At 49.8% G+C, this 23,717-nt stretch overlaps 7 protein-coding genes across 7 annotated transcripts; 5 read left to right on the top strand and 2 right to left on the bottom strand.

Moving 5' to 3' along the window:
• Positions 1 to 101: 101 nt before the first annotated feature.
• LOC120893934 (vacuolar protein sorting-associated protein 11 homolog) lies at positions 102 to 3,994 on the top strand. The gene is made up of 5 exons (XM_040296179.1): positions 102 to 232; positions 303 to 2,439; positions 2,516 to 2,813; positions 2,892 to 3,120; positions 3,188 to 3,994. The coding sequence occupies exons 1-5, from the start codon at positions 218 to 220 to the stop codon at positions 3,776 to 3,778; spliced, it is 3,270 nt and encodes a 1,089-aa protein (XP_040152113.1). The 5' UTR covers positions 102 to 217; the 3' UTR covers positions 3,779 to 3,994.
• An 11-nt stretch (positions 3,995 to 4,005) lies between these two features.
• Positions 4,006 to 6,446, bottom strand: LOC120893935 (dolichyldiphosphatase 1-like). Its single transcript, XM_040296180.1, has 3 exons — positions 5,884 to 6,446; positions 5,522 to 5,801; positions 4,006 to 5,463 (listed from the first exon to the last, which is right to left on the bottom strand). Exons 1-3 carry the CDS (start codon positions 5,990 to 5,992, stop codon positions 5,100 to 5,102), a joined length of 753 nt encoding a protein of 250 aa, XP_040152114.1. The 5' UTR covers positions 5,993 to 6,446; the 3' UTR covers positions 4,006 to 5,099.
• Positions 6,447 to 6,934: 488 nt separating this feature from the next.
• Positions 6,935 to 8,928, top strand: LOC120895726 (translationally-controlled tumor protein homolog). Its single transcript, XM_040299297.1, has 3 exons — positions 6,935 to 7,065; positions 7,573 to 7,828; positions 7,965 to 8,928. Exons 1-3 carry the CDS (start codon positions 7,038 to 7,040, stop codon positions 8,194 to 8,196), a joined length of 516 nt encoding a protein of 171 aa, XP_040155231.1. The 5' UTR covers positions 6,935 to 7,037; the 3' UTR covers positions 8,197 to 8,928.
• Positions 8,929 to 9,407: 479 nt separating this feature from the next.
• Positions 9,408 to 10,481, top strand: LOC120898874 (SRR1-like protein). The gene is made up of 2 exons (XM_040305320.1): positions 9,408 to 9,631; positions 9,761 to 10,481. Exons 1-2 carry the CDS (start codon positions 9,468 to 9,470, stop codon positions 10,452 to 10,454), a joined length of 858 nt encoding a protein of 285 aa, XP_040161254.1. The 5' UTR covers positions 9,408 to 9,467; the 3' UTR covers positions 10,455 to 10,481.
• Positions 10,445 to 10,907, top strand: LOC120898875 (protein FMC1 homolog). Its single transcript, XM_040305321.1, has one exon. The coding sequence runs from the start codon at positions 10,469 to 10,471 to the stop codon at positions 10,796 to 10,798; it is 330 nt and encodes a 109-aa protein (XP_040161255.1). The 5' UTR covers positions 10,445 to 10,468; the 3' UTR covers positions 10,799 to 10,907.
• On the bottom strand, positions 10,849 to 13,576 carry LOC120898872 (flap endonuclease GEN). Its single transcript, XM_040305318.1, has 3 exons — positions 13,114 to 13,576; positions 12,101 to 13,043; positions 10,849 to 12,036 (listed from the first exon to the last, which is right to left on the bottom strand). The coding sequence occupies exons 1-3, from the start codon at positions 13,269 to 13,271 to the stop codon at positions 10,897 to 10,899; spliced, it is 2,241 nt and encodes a 746-aa protein (XP_040161252.1). The 5' UTR covers positions 13,272 to 13,576; the 3' UTR covers positions 10,849 to 10,896.
• Positions 13,577 to 13,713: 137 nt separating this feature from the next.
• LOC120898873 (E3 ubiquitin-protein ligase KCMF1) lies at positions 13,714 to 23,058 on the top strand. Its single transcript, XM_040305319.1, has 5 exons — positions 13,714 to 15,110; positions 16,260 to 16,684; positions 17,308 to 17,577; positions 19,932 to 20,287; positions 20,402 to 23,058. Exons 1-5 carry the CDS (start codon positions 15,095 to 15,097, stop codon positions 21,033 to 21,035), a joined length of 1,701 nt encoding a protein of 566 aa, XP_040161253.1. The 5' UTR covers positions 13,714 to 15,094; the 3' UTR covers positions 21,036 to 23,058.
• Positions 23,059 to 23,717: the final 659 nt, after the last annotated feature.

Raw genomic sequence — 23,717 nt, 5'->3', positions numbered from 1 at the left:
TCGAAAGGTTTTTAAAAAAATAGTTCAAAAATTAAACCGCACAAAGGGCTCGCTGGCACGAAAAGGACCATTGTCAAAGTGACAGTTGAACTGAACGAGAAAATTGCTCATCAAAACATTTCCCCCCCGTCGTCGCAGAACAGCATCGAACAACAGTATTGCAGCAAATTGCACTAATTGGATAAATTCGTACGACTCTGCCGAAAGGCACACCGCAATGGCTATCTTCGAGGTGAAAAAGCTACAGCGTGCATTGCCTGCATCGTAACTAACCGTCTTCTTCTCTGTACCGTATTCCACAGTGGCGTAAGTTCAACTTTTTCGACCTCCGCCAGGGCGTCGATAAAGATAACGTGTCCGGGGCGTTGCAGGGCGCAAAGATTACCGCGACGGCCAATGGCAGCAGCTTGATCGTGATTTGCGACTCGAACGGATACATCCACACATTCAGCCGCACCTGGTCGGCCATCAGCTTTAAGGGTCACGAAGGCTCTATACTACTGTGCGACATTGCCAAGCCCAACAATCTGCTCGTAACGGTGGGGGAAGATATTAACGGCCCCTCGTTTAAGGTTTGGAACCTGTCGAAGCTGTCCGCCACGAATGGGGCGCAATGTTTGCGCACCGTGCGAACGATGGTGTCCGTGCCGACCGCGCTGGCCGTCTCGGATGGTGGGCAGTTTATGGCGATCGGGTTTGCCCAGGGCAACATCTCCCTGTACCGCGGGGACATTAGCCGAGATCGGTCGAAAACGCTCAAACAGCTGACGGCCGGTACGAGCGACATCGCGGGTATCGCTTTCAAGCACTGCCACAAGCACACGCAAATGTTTGTCTGCTCCAACTCGGGCGTGTACGTGTACAACCTTCACAGTCGCGACAAGGAGATTCGCGTGATACTGGCCACCATGAAGAAACCGGTCGGTTGCTGTGCGCTGCAGACCGGCCACAACGAGGGCCACTTTATGGTGGGGCTAGAGGATGCGGTGTACTGCTACACGTCGGACGGTCGGGGGCCGTGCTACGCGCTGGAAGGCAACAAGACGCTGCTCCACTGGTACCGGTCCCATCTGCTGGTGGTGATGCGCAACCCGAGAAGTCCGGGCGGGTTCACGCTCACCGTCATCGACATACAGAACAAGTTCATCGTGTTCACCTCGCCGATAGAGGAGGTATCGGCGATTCTGACCGAGTTCGGCACCTGCTACATCCTGACGGAGGGCAAACAGATCCTCCACCTCGACGAGAAGGACCTGCAGAGCAAGCTGAACGTGCTGTTTAAGAAAAATCTGTACGACATTGCGGTGCGCATAGCCAAATGCAATCAGTACGATGCGGAAGGGCTGGCTGGCATTTTTAAGCAGTACGGCGACCATCTGTACAGCAAGGGCGATTTCGCCGGTGCGGTAGAGCAGTACGCGAAAACGATCGGCTACCTGGAGCCTTCGTACGTGATACAGCGCTTCCTGGATGCCCGCCACATACACTATCTCACGGACTATCTGCAAACGATACACGCGCAGGGCCGGGCGACGGCCGACCACACGACGCTGCTGCTGAACTGCTTCACGCGGCTCGATCGAACGACCCAGCTGAAGGAGTTTCTGAAGAACGATCAAAAGTCCAACCTGTTCGATATCGACGTAGCGATCAAGGTGTGCCGTGATGCGTCGTACGTGGAGGAGGCGTTGCAGCTGGCGAAAGCACACCGTAAGCATGACGCCTGCCTCAGCATACTGACGGAGGATATGGGTCAGTTTGAGGAGGCGCTGAACTACATCGAGTCGTTGGCGTGTGCGGAAGCGGAGCATAGTATCAAGCGGTACGGCTCCGTGCTGATGGCAAACTGCCCGTCCCGAACGATCGCGCTGCTGAAAAAACTCTGCACAGAGTATGCGACGAACCGGAACTCGACGCAGGGCAGGGACGCCCTGACGGTGGCCGATTTGCTGGCCGATCTAAACCTGAACGACGAGCGCGGGCACGGCAACCCGGAAGAGTTTATACATCTGTTCGACGATACGGAGCTGTTGATCGATTTCCTCGAGCATCTGATACGGTTCGTGCCGGCCAGCAGCCAGTGCGTGTACAGTACGCTGATCGAGCACTATCTGTACCGGTGGAAGGAAAGCACGGCGGTGGAGGAAAAGCTGCTCGATCTGCTCAAATTCAACACGGACCGGTACGACAAAAACCATGCGCTCGCCCAGTGCCGCATGCACGAGTTTTGGCCCGGCGTCATGTATCTGTACGAGGAGGATAAGCTGTACCATCTTATCATACGGCACTATCTGCGGCATCGGCAGTACGAGGAGCTGTTGGCGTGCTGCCGGAAGCTGGCCCACAACAATGCCTCCCTGTGGCTGCTGACACTGAACGGGTTGAAGAACGATGCGCAAGCACCGCCGCATCTGTTCAACCAGATACTGCAAGTAATTTGTAAGTACATCCGTGACCATGGCCAGCCTTGTTTAATAGACATTGGTTTATATTTAATATTGAATTTCCTTCACAGCTCAGAAAAGACTGCAGGCTCCGCTGCAGGTGCTCGACTGTCTGGCGGTGGATAACGGTCCCAACTTCCTCTCGGTGAAGGAATACTTTATGCAGGTGTTCCAGAAGGAACAGGACACCATCCGCAGTGAAGAGGAACAGGCGCGAACGTACCGCGAAGAGTCGGTGTCCATTAAACGCTACATAAAGCACCTGCAGGAGGGCAATGTGGAGTTTCAAAACACAACCTGTGATGCGTGTAAGCAGCCGCTGTCGATGCCGGCCTTGTTTTTCCTCTGCAAACATTCCTACCATCAAGAGTAAGCGATAACAATTGGTCACAGCTACAATTAGCAATGGTTGATATCGTGTTTTTCCACGTGCGAACGTATTTTCAGCTGCATTCGAAGCTACACCGATACGGAACGGGACTGCCCCGTGTGCAATAAGAACAACATGCAACTAATCGAGGCGCTTAGAGCGCAGAGTGAGGCCCGCGATCAGCACGAAATGTTTCACGACCTGCTCGATCGCTCGCCGGAACCGTTCTCAGTGGTGGCCGACTACTTCGGGCGTGGTTTGTTCAATAAGCTGCTGATTGTTGAGGAAGGCGATCCACCGATGGAGGTAAGCAATGAGGATTACAGGATACATTCTGCAGATAATGAATGACGCTTTCACTCCCACTGTGTAGATTCCAGAGCCGCCCAAACAAACGGAAAGAGCAAAGCCAAGCCCATCCGTTGCGTACGAACCACGGCCAGCCATTCCGCCCCAACCAGCAGCGCCGGCGTACACGAGCGAAGCGAGACTACGCCAGGAGGAGGGCGGACGCTCGGGACAGCTGCGCATGGAGTCGCAGGAAAGTGAAATGCGCCTCCGGCTGATGGAACAGGAGCGCATACGGCAGCGGCAGCAGGCAGCCACTATCGCACAGCAGCAGATGAAGCTTCGGGACGATCGTCGCAGTCCCAAGATGCAATCCCCGTACGGCAGTCCGCGTCCCGCGTCGGCCAGCGTCGATCTGAGCAAACAGCTGCTGAATCCATTCGAAAAGGCAAACGTCGTTCCGTCGTCGAAGCCGATCAGCAGCGCAAAAGATATCGCAAAAATACCGATCGCAACTACCGCACGCAATCCGTTCGATGAGGAGGAGGCGGCGGACTACGACAATACCAAAAATCCGTTCGGTGAAGAGAGTGCACCGGCGGCAACCGATCGTTCCGCTGCTAGGAACCCGTTCGAGGAGGAGTACGACAGTAAGCTGGATCCATTTGCGGAGTAATGCTACCAACACATCAAACATAAGTATATCGTGCATGTTATAGCGCGCAAAAGAAAATGATAATTTAATACCATCTTTTTCGCGGACATATTATTTCAATTCTGTTGAGCCTAACCCAACAAATGCGTCCCGTATTTATCCCGTCGGTGAATGTAACCAATAAAAGAACCTGATAACCACTGTAAAGGAGAAGTTTCTGCAACGGTATGCATCAAACGCCAGAGTTGTTTAATTATGTGAGCCTCGCTTTACAAGCTCGTTCTAATTTATTCTTCCTTTTCCGGTGAGTACGAATCAAAAAATCAATCACTTCCAGTGTTTTTGTCGCTTTTATATGTCTTCTTTAGTTTTCTAAAAAAAAAAAAATCAAACATGTGTATCATCATCATCGTCATCATCATCATCACAATACATTCTGGTGGTGGTGGTGGTGTGCACGTGTCCTACGGAGTCGCATTGAAGAGTGTAAGCTCCTGATTTTTTTCTTTTCGCTTTTCAGGCGTGCGTCGTGGCTGTGACTTGCTGTGAGGAGTGTTTTCGCGTTGGTATTCGCCAGCAATCGTCGGTCTAACAATTAGTGTGCCCTTCGCGGAGGGAAAGTTTCAATTACCAAACATAAATTATTAAGTCGGGGTGGCCCGAATGTCTATTCGATTCGTTTCCGTAGCAAGAGATCTATCACTATGATCCGGCTGCGTGGTGTACTATTAAGTCTCGGAAGCTTGTATAGACCGGCATGACCGGGTAGGTCGTTACGGCAAAAAGAAGAAGAAGAAGAAGAAATTAAAAAGTCGCTGATTGCTTTCCGGAAACGAATGGCGCAAAATCCGACAATTAACATTGCCAAAAGGGGTGTGAGGAATTAGACAAACGATTTGCCCTCCCTTCGTGTTGACGCATTGTAGCAGCTTTGCGAACTCAAACGTTCTCGTATAGTAAATGCCTGTATCGGGAAATCGGTGTGTGTGTGTGTTCAGTGTTTGTGAAACTATGTTCTTATTCTTATTCTCTAAAGCACATCCACAGCTTGTGGATGTTTGTATGACTCGATTGTTGTTCCTATGCTGACCATCGGAACACTCTCTCTAACTCTCTCTCTCTCTCCGACTGTTTAGCTTCTCCACATCCACACAGGGACAGAAAAAGTCCAAAAATGTTGCTGTCTATTGCACCATCGGTGATTTGCCGGCCCTTCCCGGTATTCCGTCCGTATGACAGGGGCAATTTGCGCTTTGCAAAGTAGAGTGTCCATAGCACACGCGTCGCCTACTTGTTAATGCTATTTGATGTACGAGTATCGCCGTCAGGGTGACCAAAAACGTCACTGAGATTTCATGCTCACCAGCTTGCGCGACCGGGCGCGCGCTTCGTGCCGCGTAACGGTATACTCGAACCACAGTATGTTCGGTATGAGCGTGGTGTCCCGCAGCAGGAACAGTTCCGACACGCGCCACAGCACGACCATCGGAAAGTAGGGCGTGAGGACGAAGTGCGTCAGCAGGAACCACAGCGCACCCATTACCGTACCGACGAGGGCACCGATCAGCACTTGGGAAAGAGTGTGATAGAGCAGGTAGATCCTGCCGAAGCAGACGAGAAATGCGGCCGTCCAACAGATGGCAAGCACCAGCAATCGTACTAGCCGCTCGAACCGGGCACTATTACTATTATTTATATGATGCAGTCTGCGGGAAGTGCGGGAATAATCAGTAATAATCCAGCGCCGACATCGAACGCACTTACCTTATGAAGATAAACAGGAGTACGTAGGTGGAAAAAAAGCACATAAACTGTGAGTGCGATGAAGGCATGCCGTACTCGGTCCAAATTTGTGCCCGCGACACTGGCCGTGGCTCCTGGATCCAGTGTTTCAGCAGGATGTTAAGACATTCGTTCACCAGCGTCCCTAGAAAGAACACGATGGTGTGCAAGTCTCTTCGGAACAGTATCAGCGCGACGAACCCCGCACCAATGCCGAGCGGGGCCAGACTGATCCAGGCTAGCAATTTGCCGATGAAATCTCCTGCGGGAACGAGAAACGATCGTCTTTGCTTTGTATGGGAAGCGTTACAGTCGCAGTCGCATTTGCGGAGGATTCCACTCACCTTTGGGATACTCCACCAGTGTAAGTGTGATGGGTTGCCAATCTATTGGCACATTTTCGTCCACCGACAGGCTCGGTTCGTTCGGCAGCAGCAGATCCGGTGAGGACATTTTACGTGAAAGAATTAGCTTTGCTTCTAACGATGCTGTGACATTTGCTGCCGTTTTGCGACTGGACGAATGGAACGGGCACGCCGGTACGGGTTTTTGGTATTGTTAACGTGACACGCTTCAGCCCTTTCTTTGCGGAGGGCGTCCTGTGATGGGAGTGTGTGGTAGATTGATTAAGGCAGTTTGCGAAAGGTAAGTAAGGAGCTTCGCCACTCTTTGACCGATCAGTGCGTGTTATTCCTCGTGGATGGTTCTTGCGTTGCCGTTTCAGGCCCAAACACTGGACTGTGAGCGTCTCGTTATCATTGCACACTGCGTATGTTGTAAGCAAAAATTCTACCCTTGGTGTACGCTAGTTCCTGGACCATATATGCAAAAAGGGCATATATTTTGGGTACAGAAACCGAAGTCGTGCAGAAACTGTTGGCAATGTTTTGTATGTGTGGCTACAAATGACAAGGCACTGAACGGTGGGTTTTGTTCGTGGTCACGATCTACGTCAATAGTCAAAATTTGCTCGATGTAAAATGTATTTTTAGCTCAGCATCAAATCATAATAATTGATCAAAATTTATCGGTTAACAGAGGAACAAATTAATGTTTAGTTTAATTGTTTATATAGTATGTATATTAAAACAAAAGTTTTTTTCCGAAGTGCATCAATTGCACCCATTGTTCTGCTGTCAAGAAATAATTGACGTTTACAACCAGCACAGGGTGTCGCGAGTGCTAGTTCTTTTCAAAGCTTCGAGATAATTTAATTAATTTTGTCTAATTACGTTTATCATTTTGCATATCAGTAGTTTGTATAATCATTTAAACATTGAAATCATTTTATACGCCTTCCAGAAAGGAGAAAACAACACAAAATGGCGTGAAAATGCTGCATTACTTTGATGGAGGTGTCCCACAGTGCCGGATGTGGTCCGAACTGTCTAGATCGAAACGTCGTTCGCTTCAGATCTCTCTTTCCGGTGAGGCTCTTCAGGTGGACGCATCGTAGTTTTTATTAGTTGGACAAAAGTTTTCTCCATCTTCCAACAAAATGAAAATCTGGAAGGACGTTTTCACCGGTAAGTGATAAAATATGTGAAGGGCCATCGTTTTGCGATGGAATATCGTGAAAGCCGCGTGAATTAGTATGCTAAAACTCGCCGCAAAAGTGGTTACAATATGCCGCTTGTATGTTGCACTCGGTGAGAAGACCGCTGGTTGCCCTCTCTGTCTCTCTCATACACTGGCGAGGATGGCGTATGTGTACGTGTAAAGTCCGTAATTGGAAAAAGCAGATGCAGTGGCAAGCGTTGTGAATTGGGCGAATGCAACGACGAACGATCTGTACTATGTGGCTTGCTAATCCTTTCTTTGAATGAAAATATGGTTTCCGTGTGTTCGCTTTATCCTGGCGGCAGGGCACTGCAAACGTAAACAAAAGGATACGCGATGATATTTGAGGTTAGGGGTCATCGTTCGTCTATTTCCAGCAGAGGATGACTCATGGGCTTGTGACGGACAAAAACAAGTTAACCGGTGTTCTTTTCTTATTCTTTCATTTTCCCCCGATGAAAATCCATTCTAAGGTGACGAGATGTTCTCGGACACCTACAAGGTCAAGCTGGTGGACGATGTCATGTACGAGGTGTACGGTAAGCACGTCTCCCGCACCCTGGGTGACGTGCAGCTGGATGGCGCCAACCCGTCCGCCGAGGAAGCCGAGGAGGGAACCGAGTCCGCTACCGAGAGTGGAGTGGATATCGTCCTGAACCACCGTCTGGTTGAAACCGGATTTTCTGACAAGAAGCAGTTCACCACCTACCTGAAGGACTACATGAAGAAGTAAGTTATGGCGCCCTCCGAGATGGCTGCGGCAGCTGTTGCAATGCAGCCATGTTTGGTTCATGGTGTGCTGTGATGCATGGTGCAAGAAATAGCATCTAACTCTAATTTTGTATTTTCCTTCCCCCCAACATAGACTTGTCACCCGGCTGGAGGAGAAGTCGCCCGGCGAGGTGGAAGTCTTCAAAACGAACATCAACAAAGTGATGAAGGATCTGCTCGGTCGCTTCAAGGACCTGCAGTTCTTCACCGGTGAATCGATGGACTGCGAGGGTCTGATCGCCATGCTGGAGTACCGTGATATCGATGGCGAGTCCGTGCCCGTGCTGCTCTGCTTCAAGCACGGTCTGGAGGAGGAGAAGTTCTAAAGTGTGGTGGTGTTTGTGTATGTGTGTGTGATTGTTGCCGAGACGCGCGTTAGCATCATGCATATATTTTTCAATTTGGTTTAAGCTTTCATATTGACCCCGATTGGTCCTGCATCGAGCATAGAAAAGGGCAGACTACTGACTAAACAATAGCGTTATTTATAATGGTGTGAGCAGCGACGGTTGCGCGCTTTGGCGGGATGCGTTTTTTCGCTCCGCTTTCCGCGCTCGGGCAGCAACAACCCGGTAGAGAACAATCGAGGACACTAAACGATAGGCGAAGAGGATATTTTGAGACATACTTTTTTTTATAAATTACCGTCAGCATTTAACTTTACGACTAGGCGCGACATTTCCAAACACGATGCGGATGAGAGCCTCACGGTGTAACGAATCGTCTACAATCATTTACAAGTGTGTGAAGAAAAAGACTAAACAATACTCGCCCGCGCCCCTCCCAACGTGTACGCAGTTCCGTTATGTTATCAACTTTTCGTTGGGCGGTAGCACGGTAGAAAGCGCACGTGGACAGAACATCAGCCCGAACGTGTGCGCGCAAAGGAACGTACCAGAATTGGCATCATGACTTCTTTGGAAGGTGGAGAAAAACCAACACGATTATCTTCTGTGTGCTGCAAGATTTAACAGCTTTCTTGCGAAAAATAATAACAACTTCAAGCATGAAAACTTAACATCAAATAAAGAAGAAAACATCAATCGTATCAACTGAAACCCCATGGCCTATTGCGTTGATTATTCCGAACGAGTGAATGCGCAGATTTATTTGTATGTAGCAAAGGTAAGGCAGACCCAGGAGACCGCGGTCGAGATAACGGTGGATGATAATGAATCCGCGAATCAACAGTTGGTTGGGCGGTGCCGTCAGGTCGTTAGATGAAGTCTATTAAAAAATCATGCAGGTTGGTAATTATTTTGGTGCAGCTACAGTGATGCATACATTTTAAATAAATTAACATCTGCTGCAGCACGTGTTCGCAGGCTAGAGCATGTCTTCAAATTGATGTAGACTAAAACTACCAAACAAAAAGTCACAATCTTTTAAATCTTGTAAAGTCGGCAATATGTGTTTCTGATTCCTTAATTTAAGCTTTTTGTAAATTATTTTGTAATTTATGGCAGATTTTAAGTTTTTTTTTTGTCCAAGAATTTTGTTAACCGTCAACGTCATGTCCACCATCCAAGAACACATTGACCGAGGACACGCTGTGGGGCAAAGGCAAAACACGCACTTCCAAAACGTAAACAATGCAATGAGCGAGGTGGATGCGGTCGCGAACGAATTGGACTTTAAATTGGTGGTAACGAGAAAAGGAAAACATCGCCCAAGGCAGAGAAACAAAGCACACACGTTCCTACATCAGCTGGAAGATAAAGAACGCGTCGATCGAACCGAATTTTGCCAGAAGGCAGTACTGTACGTATCACGAACCACCCTCTCTACCTGCTTCACCCTGCGGCAACCAGAGCATGCCGGGGTGTGTGCATTTGACACCCAACAGACATTTGGCCGTGATTGGTTACATAAATTCAAACCCATTTTCAGCACGCAGCTGCAGCAGGCCGAGGCAGATCTACTGCAGTCGGAGTTTTTGCGCGAGTGTTTGGAAAAGCTTGAGCCGGTCCTCGTCGGCGTACAAGACATCATTTGTCTCGGGTTGGGCAACTTTCTCGACTGCACGATCGCACGCTACCAGCTGGCGTTCATACGCTGTGTACGCAACAAAGCTAATCTCACCGCGAAGGGACAATTTTTCGATCCAGTGTTTACCCCGTCGGAGGTGGACACGCTGCAGCACGCCCTTGGTGAAACCGTTCTGCAGGAGAATCTCGAAGGCAAGTACAGTGTCGAGCGCAAAACACTGTTCTTCCTTCCACACTGTCCGAAGCAGATCGTGAACAACTTGCTGTGGAAGAATTGGTGCCCGCACCGGCTACCGAACGTGGTGCTTCTTTGCAACAGTTTCAGCACGGTGGTGAACAACGCTCCGGACCGATTGCTGCGCATCAACGCGGGTTACATCTTGCGTGCGGTCGATCTGTTTCAGGAAGTGCCACTACGCAACAGCTTCCGCTTCGGCGACATATTCAACGACACTTCGCTTCATTATTTTGCGAACAACGACCGCCCGGCAGGGGACAACGCTGCCGTTTGGGACTGCGCCGTAGAACCATCGTACGCGGAGGACGATCTCGAGCTCATTTCCAAGGAGAAGGTAGCAAAACTTGCATTTGCTTGAAAGCTTTCGGCACCATGGCAACCGCTATCCGTGCAGCAGCTGGCAGCCGTTCGCTGAAGCAACTGCTTTCCGAGCTGAAAGCGATCCGGTCGGCCGAAGACTCCGGTGCGTTTGCGCTGGCCTCGAAGTACATCACCGACCAGTACCGGCGGTTCGAGACGACGGAACAGCAGCACTGCCGGGCGAAGGAGGAGCTGCAGTTCACGGCGGAGACGTACCGCTGCTACCTGGAGAGCTTGCGCAAGCTGAAGGACCTGAACGAAAGCTACCGCGGCAAGGGCGAACGCAGCATCCGCGACACAGCGGATATGGTGGGCTTCAAGCTGCCGCACGATCCCAAGTAGATGGGCAGGTTGTGTTTCGGGCCTCAAACAAAAACAGTACCAGCCTGGCGTGTAAAAACGTATAAAACGTAAGCAAATCTACATATATTATTATCATTCTAAAAATCGACATCGTATATGATTGTCTGATTGATATCACTTTCCCCATCGCACGGTCCAACCACAATTTGATCCTTCAGCATAAGCGAACACTCGAACATGTCCATACCATCCGGTTCGTTTCCATGCTCCAGCTGCTCCTCCGGAGGCGGAATGTCAATTGGTTCGAAGAAGAAGCTCATGCGCTTCTTCTTGCTCGGTAGCACCTGGCAAGCGGACTGATTCATCAGCTGCTGCCCATTACCGCCCATTGAAGCGTTCAGTAGATCACGCTTCAACACGATGCAATGCTGCACACGGCCGTCTTCTTCCAGTTCTTCCTCTGCTTCCCTCGACAGGGCAACTCCACTCTGTGAGAGGAGCTGCTGCAATGCGCTAGCCTTCCGTTCCGTCTCAATAAGTTGCATGTACTCTTCCAGCGCTTGCTGCAGATAGTTTGGCCGGCACAAGCGTTCAATAAAGTTGGACGAATTAAACGTGTCGTTTGCGGTGCGATCCTCCGCGATGGCTTCCAGCTCGGCGGTAAAGTTCAGGAAATGATCGATCGAACCCTGGCACGCCTCCTCGGATGATACGTTTAGGGCGTTAGGATGGTTTTCCGTATCACTGCCGCTACTGTTGCCCCTTTGCTCGACCATTTCCTCCTTCTGCGTTTGGCTGTTTGCTTTCGCTAGAAACTCTTTTAACGGAATTTGCCCCTTATCCTTCTTGGTGCGGACTTTCTTCTTCGGTTTGTCCTCGCCAACCGATGTTTTGCTGGGTGCTTTTTTCTTTTTACCCTTGCTTTTGCTTGCGTGAAAGGCGTCCACCAGTTCCGGATATGCCGTCTGCACCAGATCGTGCGGTTCGATCGTACTCCATAAGCTTTCGAGCGTGTTGCCCGCTTCGGCCAGATAGGAATCGATTTGCTCTTGAGGAATCAGCCCGGTAAACATGTTGTGTGTATCTTTCCACACTATTTCGTAGCTAGCGATGCCTTTCGGTGTTCGTTGCTTTTTTATATGATCCGGTTCGAGAAAGATGCTGCTTCGCTTACACGAAGGATGCTCCTTTGCGTATACCTGCCAGCGCGTGAAGAGCGGAAGTAGCTTTTGAAAGCAGTACAGCTCGTTCCACTGCAGGTAGGTAGACATGCTTCTCTGAAAATAGGAAATAAACGGAATGAAAGGATGCACTGAAGCAAACAAATGGGAATGTACGTACAATAAATTTCACCAAGTTGGGCTGCCTCCAGGATAGATCAAGCGCTGGCAGCTCGCACGGCCGGGTAAGAAACTCTTCTATGATTGGTTCGTGTGGGAATTCCGGATCTTTCAGCGCTTTGCGTTTAATTTCCAGCTCCGTCCGAATGTTGCAACGTTGCTGCTTCCACCGCGTCTCATTGCAGCCGGGCTTCATTCGACAGTCCAAACAACCGGCCTTGCGATGCTGCAGCTGCTTCCCGACGTGACCACACTCGGAGCAGATGTTTTTATCTTCGGCCCGAATTTCCAGCTCCGTCAGCCGATCGGCCGTCTTGCGCCAGGATCGAATCTTGGGCAATATTTCACCATTTTCGTAGCAGCTGATGAAGCGCGTTACCAGCTCCCGGCCCACCCCCATAACACCGGCCGGACAGTAGTCGCAGCCGGACAGTAGCGCCATGGCGACGATCTTTTCCTGGCCGAGCTGCAGCACGCTTGCGTTCACCCGGGTCAGATCGTAAATCTCGACCGAACCCCCGTTCTGGGAGGCACAAAAGTTGCGAAACACACGAACGGCACCGTACGCAAAGCAGTCCGAATCCTGGCTGATCACACCGTAGATGAGATTGTCCCGGTTTAGATAGGCGCACAGGGCTTCCGCTTCCCCGGGCGCCTGCACGCACACCAACCCCATGGCGCTGAGCAGTTCCTCGCACTGTTTCAGCACATGGTGAAACCGGTTCCGTTTCTGTTCCGTCGGTTTGGCGGGCTTTTCCGTGGTCTGCGTACTGCTGACCGTTGCTTTGTCGCAGTTGGCAATCTTCTTGGGGCGCGCTCCGCGGAACTGCATCTGATTGCGCTTAACGATTACGCCGTATTTTAGCGGCGGTGCCGTGCCCTCCAGCACAAAGACAGGCGTGATGCCGGTTTGCAGCAAGTAGCAGGTACGGAAGAACAGATTGCTGCAATTGGTCAATTGGATGTTATCGTTGGATAGGCAGTTTTAGGAAGCAATGAACCACTGGCACCGACCGTAGATAGAACCGTGGATGGACGAAATAATCCACAACGTTCAAGCTTTCGCACACCCAGCCGGAAAGATCGATCGCTACCACCTTATTGCTCAGTTCGAACAGTGGCTTGCGCTCCATGTGCGGAGTTAGTAAATTCCAGAGATCTTTCACACCCATTTCGTGGAGTTGATGCGCTAATGCGGCAAAACAATCGTTGTTCAAACGTTTCACCACATTTCAACTGAACGTAAACAACCGTTGAATCAAGGTACACAAACCACAGCAGAGGTGGACCGTGGTGAATTGAGGAGCACTTTGACGTTTGACCAGTTGACAGCTAATGCCCAATCTACACGTGGTACCGATGGACGTTGCAACTCCGTTGTGTATCCATATTTTATTGCTGTTAATTAGCTCACAGGATTGCGCAAATGATCAATTTGCATGATTTAAAGGCATTTTTGTTTGCAGGAAAGGAAATCTTAAACATAAAGCGCAGCGCAGATCGTGAATTACAATTTCGATTCTCCAACCCGCAGCGGGTGCACGAACTGTCAACTGTCGCCCTAGCGCCGTGTAGACACCGCATCGGCACGACGAATCGAAGTGAGTGTGTGAGCAGCAAAGCAAAGAGTCATCATCACGGGCGCAAGAAGGGAATGATTTTTTCGTCGCGGAAAAAACGAGCTGTGCAAGAATTCCCATCCCAACTTTCTGTGCCGTGTGCCGTGTGCGAAACTCCAACTGTCCTGTGGTGCCCTGCCGCCCGACACCGGAACCGGAAGGACACGCCATAGCGTTCGGGTGAAGAGGGAAAGAAAAAGAAAGCGCACGAAAGAGGTGCTCCCGTCGCTCTCGAGTTACATCGGAAGTGGTGGCAAGGCAAATAAAACGTCCAATGCCATTGTGTGGCCACCGTTCGTCGTGCGGTTCGCTTCATCTGCCAAGTGTGTGCGTCCGTGTTAACTGCTTCCAATAATTATTAAAGGCTCGCTGTGCTGCCGATCTGTGAATATGCATTGCGTTACTGCTGCACAATAGAGCGAAGAACCAATACGGGCCCCAGCGTACAGGTGAATGTGTGCGGTCGCACACTGACATTCATAAACACACACACATACATAGCCAGAAGAGAGGAAAAGAAAAATACACATCGCTCGCCCCACAAACCACGGTGTTATGTGAATAGTTTTCCTAGCCTGGCCTGCTTGCGCTGCTGACGGTGTATGTGTGCGTGTGCGTGTGCGGTGCGTGTTTGTGCGTACGTATATTGCGTGTGCCCCGATACAGGGTGTATGTGTGTTTCGGAGCAGCAAAGGCGACACCGAATTGTGCACTTTTCTAGCACTGAAAATTGTGTCAGACGGTGTGCGTGATTGTGTGTGTGTGTGTGTGTGAGAGTGGTGCGTCAGTGGGTGGGGGGATCGCACAAAAGTGTCAGCGCAATAATCAAAGGGAGAGGAGGCGGAGCGGAGCCCCCGGCGTGCAAGGGAACGGGAAAAGGTTGGCAAAAGAGTGGGACAACCCTGCTGCCGCAGCCAACTATCGATCACATTGTCACACGGGTGTCACGGAAAAGCAGAGGCACAAAGCACACATACACATACACACACACAGTTTTGTGAAAAGCGAGGTGAGCCTAACGGGGACGGTTGTGCTCGGAGTGTTTGGTCAGATTTTCCCCCACTCATTCCCCCACTCCACCCAGCCCCGCTACAAAGGGCGCGCATCTCCGAACAAGTAGGCCGACCAGACAACGGTGCAGAGAGGGGTGAACGGTGAAAATCGGTGTTGTTCGCTAGTGTGTGCGCGCGCGAGTGTAGAATTGCATTGGCCGTTCTCTTGGCTACGCGCGGCTCCCGGTGTGTGTGTGTGCGTGCGTGCGTGTTGGCCACTGTGTGTCTCTTGCTGGCCTGGCCTGGTTGCCGACTAGTGTGTGTGTGTGTGTGCGCGCGTAGTGTGTGTGCTTAAGGTGCCGGAGGTCTAGGAGTGAAAAAATAATGAGTCGCCATGAAGGTAATACAAAATTTGCAGTAAACGATCAATCACAAACACATCCCACCGAGAGATGGTAGAGAGAGAGAGATTGCGGAAAAATCCGACTACTAGATTGTGATTTGTTGCCACTTCATTTCGTTCCTGCCTGAGGCCGGAAGGGAAAGCCCGGTGTCTAACGATAACCGGACAAAACAACACATATCATCCACCAACATCACCATATTGTGTTTCCCTTAGCGGAGGATGGTAGTGGTGGTGATGGCCAACCAAAAAGGGCAGTCATCCCTAGGGCGGTGGATTTGTTTTTGTAGCACTGCCAAAGTCCGTCCGTTCTCTTGTGCCCCTGAGAGGAGGGGTTGTGAAGGGTGCCATTGCACGCGGGACCACGATACGACGACATGTGCTGGTGCTCGGAAATGGCGACTCGGCGACCGTCAACCCTGGGCGGGATCCCCGGGATGATCTCAATTACTACGCACTACCGGAATGACCTGGATAGAATGACCTGCGTCCCGCGCCAGCTGGCGGTGTACGCGATGACCATATTGCACCACGAGAGGATAGAACCATCGACCGCACATCGGCACCAACTACACATGACACATCGTCGCAAGTACTTGCAGCGCCAGCGCCTCCCTTCGTCCTCAAACACAAGAAGCAATGAGCACAGAACAGCATTCTTTGTGCTGCTAAATATAGATGATTTTTTCTGTGAACACACAAACATACACACACACATCAACACTGTAGTTGGGAGGCTGTCGATCGTCATGACCGCCTTGTCCTGTACGTGTGTGTGTGTGCATGTTTCTTCCTACTAGGCTGACTCAAAGCTTGTTCATCTCCCTTGGAAATGCTCGCAATGGTCGTTTCCTTGAAGCGGCTTGTCCGTAAGAATAAACACCATGCGGATATCCCATCGATTGCTGCTTTGTATCGGATCGAGGGCCTCCATTCCCTCCACGGTCGGCGGGACGAAACGAAGCAAAAGGGCAACAAACAACAATCTTATCCAACTCACTCTCAGTCTCTCCCACTCACACACGCTCCCTCCTAACAAGGGGCAGGTGGCGGTACGGTATTTAAGGACGTTTTTGAAATTAATTAACTTTCTTTCTTCTCCGCTCGCGGGGTCCAAACCCCCATCCCTTTCCCTCTCCCACACAGGGGTCAGCTGTGATTCGTGCTTGAAAAGTAACTTCCGCGGCAGACGGTACAAGTGTCTGATCTGCTATGATTACGATCTGTGCGCGACCTGCTATGAGGAGGGCGCGACCACAACCCGCCACTCGACCGACCACCCGATGCAGTGCATACTGACGCAGTCCGACTTCGAGCTGTACTATGGGGGCGAGGTGCTGCAGGCCGACCAGCCCCAATCGTTCACCTGCCCGTACTGCAAGCGGATGGGGCTGAGCGATTCCGCCCTGCTGGAGCACGTCAGTGCGGAGCACACCGACACCGGGCTGGAGGTGGTGTGCCCGGTCTGTGCCGCGCTGCCCGGCGGCGAGCCCAACTTCGTGACGGACGATTTCGCGCGCCATCTCAGCCTGGAGCATCGGAGCGGATCCCGGGATCTCATCTCGTTTCTGATATCCTTTTCAAATATGCTAACGAAACCTGTCCGCGTAACGATAAGCTGTCGTAGGGAGGCTCTCGATCTTGTGTGGCGGCTAGTGGATGCAAACTGAAAGGGACATTGGAATGATAGGATTAAATTAAAAAAAGCGCAGGATGTAGTTTTAATAAGCTACCACAGCACTGCATGTCGATACCTGCAAGATCGATGCATTCATGTGAGAAGGAAGTGCAATTGCTGATCATTTGTATATGCGAGTTGTTTAAAAATGTTTTACCAATTAGCTTGGTCCATGTCACCATAGTTTTATTGAAATTTAAACATTAATTCAAAAGTAGATGTGTACATTCAGTTACTGTCTTGAAAGGATTTACCTTCATGCCAGGTTTCTTCGAACGATCTTCGCAATCATATCGACTTTGCATAGGTTTTCGATAGAGTCACAAAACCATGACAGGGGATATTGATATCGAGATTCTTGCCACATGATTAATAAGATCGTTAAGGCCACGTTTCAACGCACACAAACAGCTAGATCGAGCGTCTCCCTAACATCTCTCTTTTCTCCACAGTCCAGCTCCACTCTGGTAAATTTTTCCTTAACTGAAGATTTGCTTTTTTCGTTCGGTTGTGTACGATGAGCCATCAGCGATCCGCCACGGAGGTGTCAGAAGGATGCCCCACTCGGGCCGTGCGCTCGGCGGGCCCCGATCCCGTCGATCCAACATGCACTTCAGCTCATCCGGCGGAGGGCTGTCCACGCTGTCCCCGTCGGGCAGAGAGTCGGTTGACCCGATCGCGGAACTGCTGCAGCAGCTATCGAACGTACGTCGCGGTGGTGCGCCGCAACCATCACAGCTGCAGCAACTGCAAATGCAGATTCAGCTCGAGCGACAGCAAGTCACCGTAAGTGTCATGTCGGTAGAAATGGTGGGCTCAGGTCGGGGCCAACACGCCACATAAATAGTGTAAACAAAGCTCAGCTGATTTGCGACTCGTACTCCACCAGCGGGGAAGGGAGTTGCATTCGTATGGCAAATTTAAATTCTTCACCGTCGTCGACCGGGACGAGTAGTCGGTGACGAAAAGTGAAAAGCGTATTAGTGTATTAAATTTAAACTCGTTGCGCAAACTGACCGAATGTGGGTTCATTTCGCGCACCCGAAAATTACACAACAGACAGTGTTTGTGTGTGCTGGTGTATTGGTGCATAATGCCACCTACCCCTTCCCTCTATCGTGCCCTTTTTGAGACCGCCCGAATCCACCATCCTGACAACTGTTTGAGCGGATGGTAGTGTGCGAATGGCGGCAGTGTGCCGATTGCATTCCACCGTTCGAAAACTCGCCAACACGATCCGAGCACGAGAATGGGTTTCGGTTGTATCGTTAGGTCCGTCTGTTTGCCCATGTACATGAAACGAACCCCGCTGTTCGGGGTGTAGCTGCGTTTGTTTGGAGCAGCGCACAATTTCAAACCACTCGCTGGTTAAAGTTGGCTGTGAGCCTTTTGGTAGTGTTCTCGCGCCCTCTTTCCAGCTTGCCTGGACCCGTCGTAACCGCCCGTTACCCTTACAGCGCCCGTAGTGTTGATCGTGTGTGTGTGTGCGTGCGTGTGACAAGGAGCAGCGGAAGGAAGGCGCATGCAGTGAGGGCAAAAGTCATCGGGAGGAGACAGTTACGGCAGCGGCAGTGGAGCAAAATTCAAAATAGAGCATCCCCGCGTTCATCGTCGTCGTCGGAGGAGGAGAGTAGAAGGCGGGTGCCAAGCAGCAAATATTCGGTGCAGACGACGTTACATTTGGCCGCGAACACAAAGGCAGGCGCGCAAAAGCGCGGTTTCGTTACGGTGCTGAAGACGCGTGTCGTTGTTGCACTTTTGCCATCCCCTCTCCCTGCAACGGGGGCGCTGGGCAGCCGTTCTTCGATGCATTCCGGGGGCGGTAGCACCAGCGGTAGAGCGCGTCGCAGTGCAGTACCCGGTGCACACCTTCCAGCGATTCCGCCGATTGCGTTTTTGGTAGTTTCCTAGGAGAAATTCTCCGCTTCGTATCGTTGTATCATCATCCAATAGTGTACATTTAGTGAATCTTTGTCATCATCATCACCTTCACTACTACTGGTACTCTACAACTGCTACTACTACTACTTCTACTACTACTGCTGCTGCCATCGATAGGGCATAGTGTAGTGGTGTGGCGTTCTACTTCTTATTATCGCTACACCCACAAACCTCCACCACCTTCCCCCAACACCTGTTTTAATCAACTCCGTCCTTCCGCTCTTTGGTACAAGCAGTGCACTTCTGTGCTAACGGACGGCTCTCTCCTGTGCGCAAAGAACAACCTATCGAATTATCAACCCTCCCGCGCGCGCGTGTGTGTGTGCCGTCGTATGCGATCATCCTGTGTGCTGTGGATGTTTGTGCGCGTGTTTGTATCGGCGCCGTATCAAAATGCAGTGCTGATGCAGCCGATGCCACGGGAAGAACAATGTACGAAACAATCGTAGTGCACTTTTGGCGCCATCCATGGGCATTGCTTCTCGAAGTAGCCTTTTTCTGTTACACGTTCCTTGTTTTGTATGCCAGCTTGTTTACCACGGTAATTGCTGATTATGATTGTGGCTTTGCAAAACTCTTTTTTTCTACCATATTATTATCGATCAAAGTTCCTTGACACAAACGCTTTGGCTTAGTTTTGCTTGCTTGTTTGCACGGTGGCAGCAGTCGATATCGCACGAAGAGAGTGAGCGGAGAATATTCCGAGCTGCTGCTCAACAGCATCGATTTATTGTTTGCTAAAACATAACGTTAACTCCACCCTGGGGCAGGATAGAACGAACAATTCGTTAGTGGAATTTTGTCGGTCGGTGAGGGGTGGTTTGCAGCTGCTTACCTAAATTTAGAACTTTATTGTGTGTATAAGGATGTCATGGTACATCGAGCACTGGATTTTGCGTTGCTAGGTGCCGTCAACAACGATTGGGCCAACTATCCATCCATCCGCCAACGGGGCCAGATTTTGGAAAGGGGGGTTCGCCTTAGCATAGTGCACGTTGAGGTCGTTTAAATTGAGCCCGTAAAAAAGTACATCTTAAAATCGTTCAAATATTTCGAATAATAATTTCGTATGTGACATTAGAATACGCGTAGAGGATGGAATGAATGTTGTAATGGAAACGTAGCAGCATCAATCGGAGCTGTGTTTATGCAAACCAGTAATTATTGTTCTCATTTTTCCCCTTCCCCCATGCTTCAAGGCCGCTCGTCAACAGTTGGAACGACTACCGAGACGACAGCAGCAGCCGGCCGTCGTGTCCTCCGCCCCGAACGCAACCGGTGTCAACAACAATGCAATCGGCGCGACACAAGCCAATCCGAACCATACAATCATCACACTGAACGCCGGCGGGCGCGATGGTCCGATCGCAGCCTCCTCCTCGTTGCCAATGGTGTCGACCGGTGTCGGCGGGGTGTGCAATGTGCCCGGTACGGTTGGCGGTGCAGCCGGCGCTGGTTCCAGCGCGCAGCAGTCGCAGTTTCTGATGGCCCGCTTCATGGTGCCCACCATGGACGATGCCGAACAGACCCAGCTGGGGCGTGATAGAGCGGACAGGTGAGCGCATAGAGAGGGGAGGCAAGGAATTGCCAAGCACTTGGCAGGACGCATTTTCCTTACTCATATTGGTAATGGTTTTGTTGTTTTTTTTTTCTTCCCACCTGCCTGCAGATCCCAATTTGTTCAAGCTTTAATGTTATCAACCATCGCAAACGTTCAACCGTTCAACAAAAACGCCGAGGAAGAGCTGTCCGATGAGTTGAGTTCAATGAATTTAGGTGTCGGCGGTGGCACCAACACGTGCAGCAGTACCGTTAACAGTAGTGTAAAGAGGCCGGCATCGGACGATGGTGGCGAGACCGCGGTGGGGGAGCTGCTGCTACAGGATGGTGGTGCTACGGACAGCAGCAACTACGGCAAGGAGGATGGCAATTGTGATAGTTTCAAGCTAGGTGCCGATTCCGCCAACGGTGGGTCGAACGACGAGTCGCCGAACATGATGCATCCGTCGGCCGCACAGCACGCGCTAGGTCCCCAGCAGCAGCAGCAGCAGCGTGGTGGACATGCCGGCAAATCGAAAAGCGGCAGCTCGACCAAGTCGGGCCTGGGTGGTGGTGGCGGTGGTGCCGGTGGTGGTGGTGGCGGCGGTCCAGTTGAACGCAGAGCGTCCCGCCAAACGCCCCCGTCCGGTGGTGGTGGCGCTAACGCGGCCAAAGCCCGCGAACTGAAGCAGGCGAACTCGTCGTCAAACACTTCCACGTCGGTGTCCTCGAGACAGCAGCACCACGTGCCCGACTCCAGGTAGTGTTTGGTCGGCGAACTGGTATAAGTTATTTAGCAAAACAGCAGGAGCAGCATGAAAACAGAAGAAGCGGACAGTGGGAGAGTAATCCGGTAACCGATGCCGTTGCCGTCGCCCGTAGCAGTAGTAGCAGTGTAGTCACACAAAAACAAACCCACATTATCTATTTGTCTCTTAATCCATGGAATGGTAAGGTAAAGGCACGGTTAGGCGAAGAAAAATGCAACTCCCTTCCGCTCCCATTGAGGTTTTCTGCACGACTGGCAGTGGAAATAAATTATAGAATGTGTGTGCGTGTGTGTGTGTGAGCTGAATGAATGTGTGTGAGAGGCAGTAATATCGGCAGTAAGGCTACGCAATCGGGGAGAAATAGGGAAGCATGTGCTTTGTTTTTGCCTCACCTACATACAGTGGGAGTGTTTTTTGTGTGTGTGAGTGTGTGTGTGTGTGTGTGTGTGTGTAAAACAAGAAGAAGAAGAAGAAGAAAACAAACAGCAAACAAGTAAAATTATTATGTGTGATCACCAAACCAAGCAAAACAAAACAGAAACGCAGTTAGAGAATGAATTCAAGAATCGGCAGATAATGCAAATTAGCCAGCACTGGGCAACATTTAAGTGGAAAGAAAAGTATACACCACCTTCATCAGCTCTAACGGAGGGTGGTGGTGGGTGGGAAAATTGGATGTAGGAAATTTATGCCACAAACAAACACAGGTCACATAAACTACTAAACCCTAGAGCCTATCTTTGTAAGAAGGAATGGAATAATAAGGTGGCGGCAGCGGGACGTTGGTTTTGAGTGTGATAACGAATTTGAGAGTATTTTTGAAGCACCAAAAATATGGTCAGAAGTGATTTATCACACCAAAAATGCTGCATTTCAATTAGCCAAAAAGAAAAGGAAAAGAAGAACAAAATTACATTTGATCCATCCAATTCTCTCAGTTGTTCATCGGTGCCCACCTGTGAAGCCACGTTTGTTTCCTTCTTATACTGTGCATAGTCTTTTTAAAAGACTCTATGCTAACGCTTTCGATTGTAATATTGGTTGGTAATAATTTAACATACTTATTCTTATACGCGTATAGTTTAAACTTGTTCACTATCTGCACATATACACACAGTTTACGCATCGACACATGGAGTCAGAGCGAAATGGGGTTTGTTTTCGGCAACTTCATGCAGCAGCAGCCAGCAGCCTGGTGTGTTCTGTGAACGTGGAACAAATAATCTTACTTGAATTTGTGCCGGTTCGCGGACGGCTATCGTCGATGGTACTCGATGGTGTACTACTACCGTCGATGGATCGAATTTCAACTAACCAAACACACACACACATACAATGCATGTTGTTCTTGCAAATGCTGAGCATTAATCTTGGTCCTTGTTAGTATACAAAGTCTGACATTAGAAGAAAGGGAAACACAAGCAAACAAACGAGGGAATGGTTTTCAACGGCCCAAACCTGATTGGGAGCGTTTGGGAATGTAAAAAAAAAAATGAATGGGAGGGAAAGATCGAGCGAAAGAGCGAGCAGAATACATTATTAATCATTGCGCAAAAAGATATCGTACGATTCAAACAAGCACCATGCCAAGCTGAGATATCCTATAAGCTAAGCACTAGTAATAACCGTGAATATATGGACCTGAAGCCAAGAGGGAGTGAAAGCAGTCGATAAGAGTGATGATTATGCAAGGGATGCAAAGTAGAAGAGTTAGAGAGGGAAAGAGATACGGAAGAGGAAGAGAGAGAGAGAGAGATAGAGAGGCCATTCATAAACGTGTTTGTTGGATATTTCTTAAAAATTCAGTTAGCGTTGCATTACTCCACACTACCAACTCCCAGGCGGCGGGAGTGCACTACTGAACGCAAGGACGGGCGGCACTTCTTAACGCAAAAGCGAAAAGTGTACATCTATACAAGGTATAACACACAGCATCCATATATACGTTATGCTACTTAGTTTAATTTGGGCCGACTGATGATTCGTCCTGCGAAGGTGTTCCGTTCCGCAAAAAAAATACGAAGGCTATATACGCTTCAGTTGGATTTGGTTCGTTTGCGAGTCTGCTGCACACGGTTGGAGGAGAAAAGGAGAGTTTGCAAAAAAAAAAAAAACGAGGAGGAGCGTCGTGCATGATATGTTGTGTTGTACATTTATGTTTTCCATATTCACACTCTCCGTTGGTATGTTTTTACTTTTATCCTTGCGAAAACATTAGTTTCGTGCGCCTCCCCGGTAGAATTAGAACGTTTTGTGCTCATGTTTTGTGTTGTTATCAATGGGGTTCGGTTTACACAAATGGTCAACGGTCTTACTGTGAAGCTGGAGCCATTCGAGCGGCCGTTCGGTCCGGTCTTCGTTTTCAAAATATTATTTTTCCCAGCTGAATTCGTACATGATTCTTCAACAAGAAAAAAAAAGTATATTTATCTAGCGCTTGTATAGAAATTTAAATTTTAAAAACAATCGATAATTACAACAACAACAGAAACAAGTAATATTTCAATGTTGAAAATAAAGCAAGACATAGAAAAAAATATGCTGGTTTGCTTCGGGATGCGATTTATTTTGGTTATGATTGGAGCTGTAAGTATTGTCCAATGCGAGCTTGGGAAAAAGTGGTTGTTGCGCAATAATAAGTTCGTAACATTGGCGCTTAAAATTTTGCTTTTGTGC

This window comes from Anopheles arabiensis, chromosome 2 (genome assembly GCF_016920715.1).
Source record: "Anopheles arabiensis isolate DONGOLA chromosome 2, AaraD3, whole genome shotgun sequence".
In the NCBI taxonomy this organism is placed as follows: domain Eukaryota; kingdom Metazoa; phylum Arthropoda; class Insecta; order Diptera; family Culicidae; genus Anopheles; species Anopheles arabiensis.
This window is presented reverse-complemented; position numbering and strand designations above follow the sequence as displayed.

Bases quoted from the DNA above. Each gene is read 5' to 3' on its own strand.
- LOC120895726 (XM_040299297.1), top strand. From the start codon at position 7,038: ATGAAAATCTGGAAGGACGTTTTCACCG. The intron at 7,066-7,572 runs GTAAGTGATAAA...ATCCATTCTAAG, and splicing joins CTGGAAGGACGTTTTCACCG to GTGACGAGATGTTCTCGGAC. The intron at 7,829-7,964 runs GTAAGTTATGGC...CCCCCAACATAG, and splicing joins CTGAAGGACTACATGAAGAA to ACTTGTCACCCGGCTGGAGG.
- LOC120898872 (XM_040305318.1), bottom strand. From the start codon at position 13,271: ATGGGTGTGAAAGATCTCTGGAATTTACTAACTCCGCACATGGAGCGC. The intron at 13,044-13,113 runs GTCGGTGCCAGT...GACCAATTGCAG, and splicing joins CATCCACGGTTCTATCTACG to CAATCTGTTCTTCCGTACCT. The intron at 12,037-12,100 runs GTACGTACATTC...TCCTATTTTCAG, and splicing joins CCAACTTGGTGAAATTTATT to AGAAGCATGTCTACCTACCT.
- LOC120898874 (XM_040305320.1), top strand. From the start codon at position 9,468: ATGAGCGAGGTGGATGCGGTCGCGAACGAATTGGACTTTAAATTGGTG. The intron at 9,632-9,760 runs GTACGTATCACG...ACCCATTTTCAG, and splicing joins TTTTGCCAGAAGGCAGTACT to CACGCAGCTGCAGCAGGCCG.
- LOC120898873 (XM_040305319.1), top strand. The intron at 17,578-19,931 runs GTAAGTGTCATG...CCATGCTTCAAG, and splicing joins TCGAGCGACAGCAAGTCACC to GCCGCTCGTCAACAGTTGGA. The intron at 20,288-20,401 runs GTGAGCGCATAG...ACCTGCCTGCAG, and splicing joins GGGCGTGATAGAGCGGACAG to ATCCCAATTTGTTCAAGCTT.
- LOC120893934 (XM_040296179.1), top strand. The intron at 2,440-2,515 runs GTAAGTACATCC...TTTCCTTCACAG, and splicing joins CCAGATACTGCAAGTAATTT to CTCAGAAAAGACTGCAGGCT. The intron at 3,121-3,187 runs GTAAGCAATGAG...CCCACTGTGTAG, and splicing joins AAGGCGATCCACCGATGGAG to ATTCCAGAGCCGCCCAAACA.
- LOC120898875 (XM_040305321.1), top strand. From the start codon at position 10,469: ATGGCAACCGCTATCCGTGCAGCAGCTGGCAGCCGTTCGCTGAAGCAA.
- LOC120893935 (XM_040296180.1), bottom strand. From the start codon at position 5,992: ATGTCCTCACCGGATCTGCTGCTGCCGAACGAACCGAGCCTGTCGGTG. The intron at 5,802-5,883 runs GTGAGTGGAATC...TCGTTCCCGCAG, and splicing joins ACTGGTGGAGTATCCCAAAG to GAGATTTCATCGGCAAATTG. The intron at 5,464-5,521 runs GTAAGTGCGTTC...CACTTCCCGCAG, and splicing joins CTCCTGTTTATCTTCATAAG to ACTGCATCATATAAATAATA.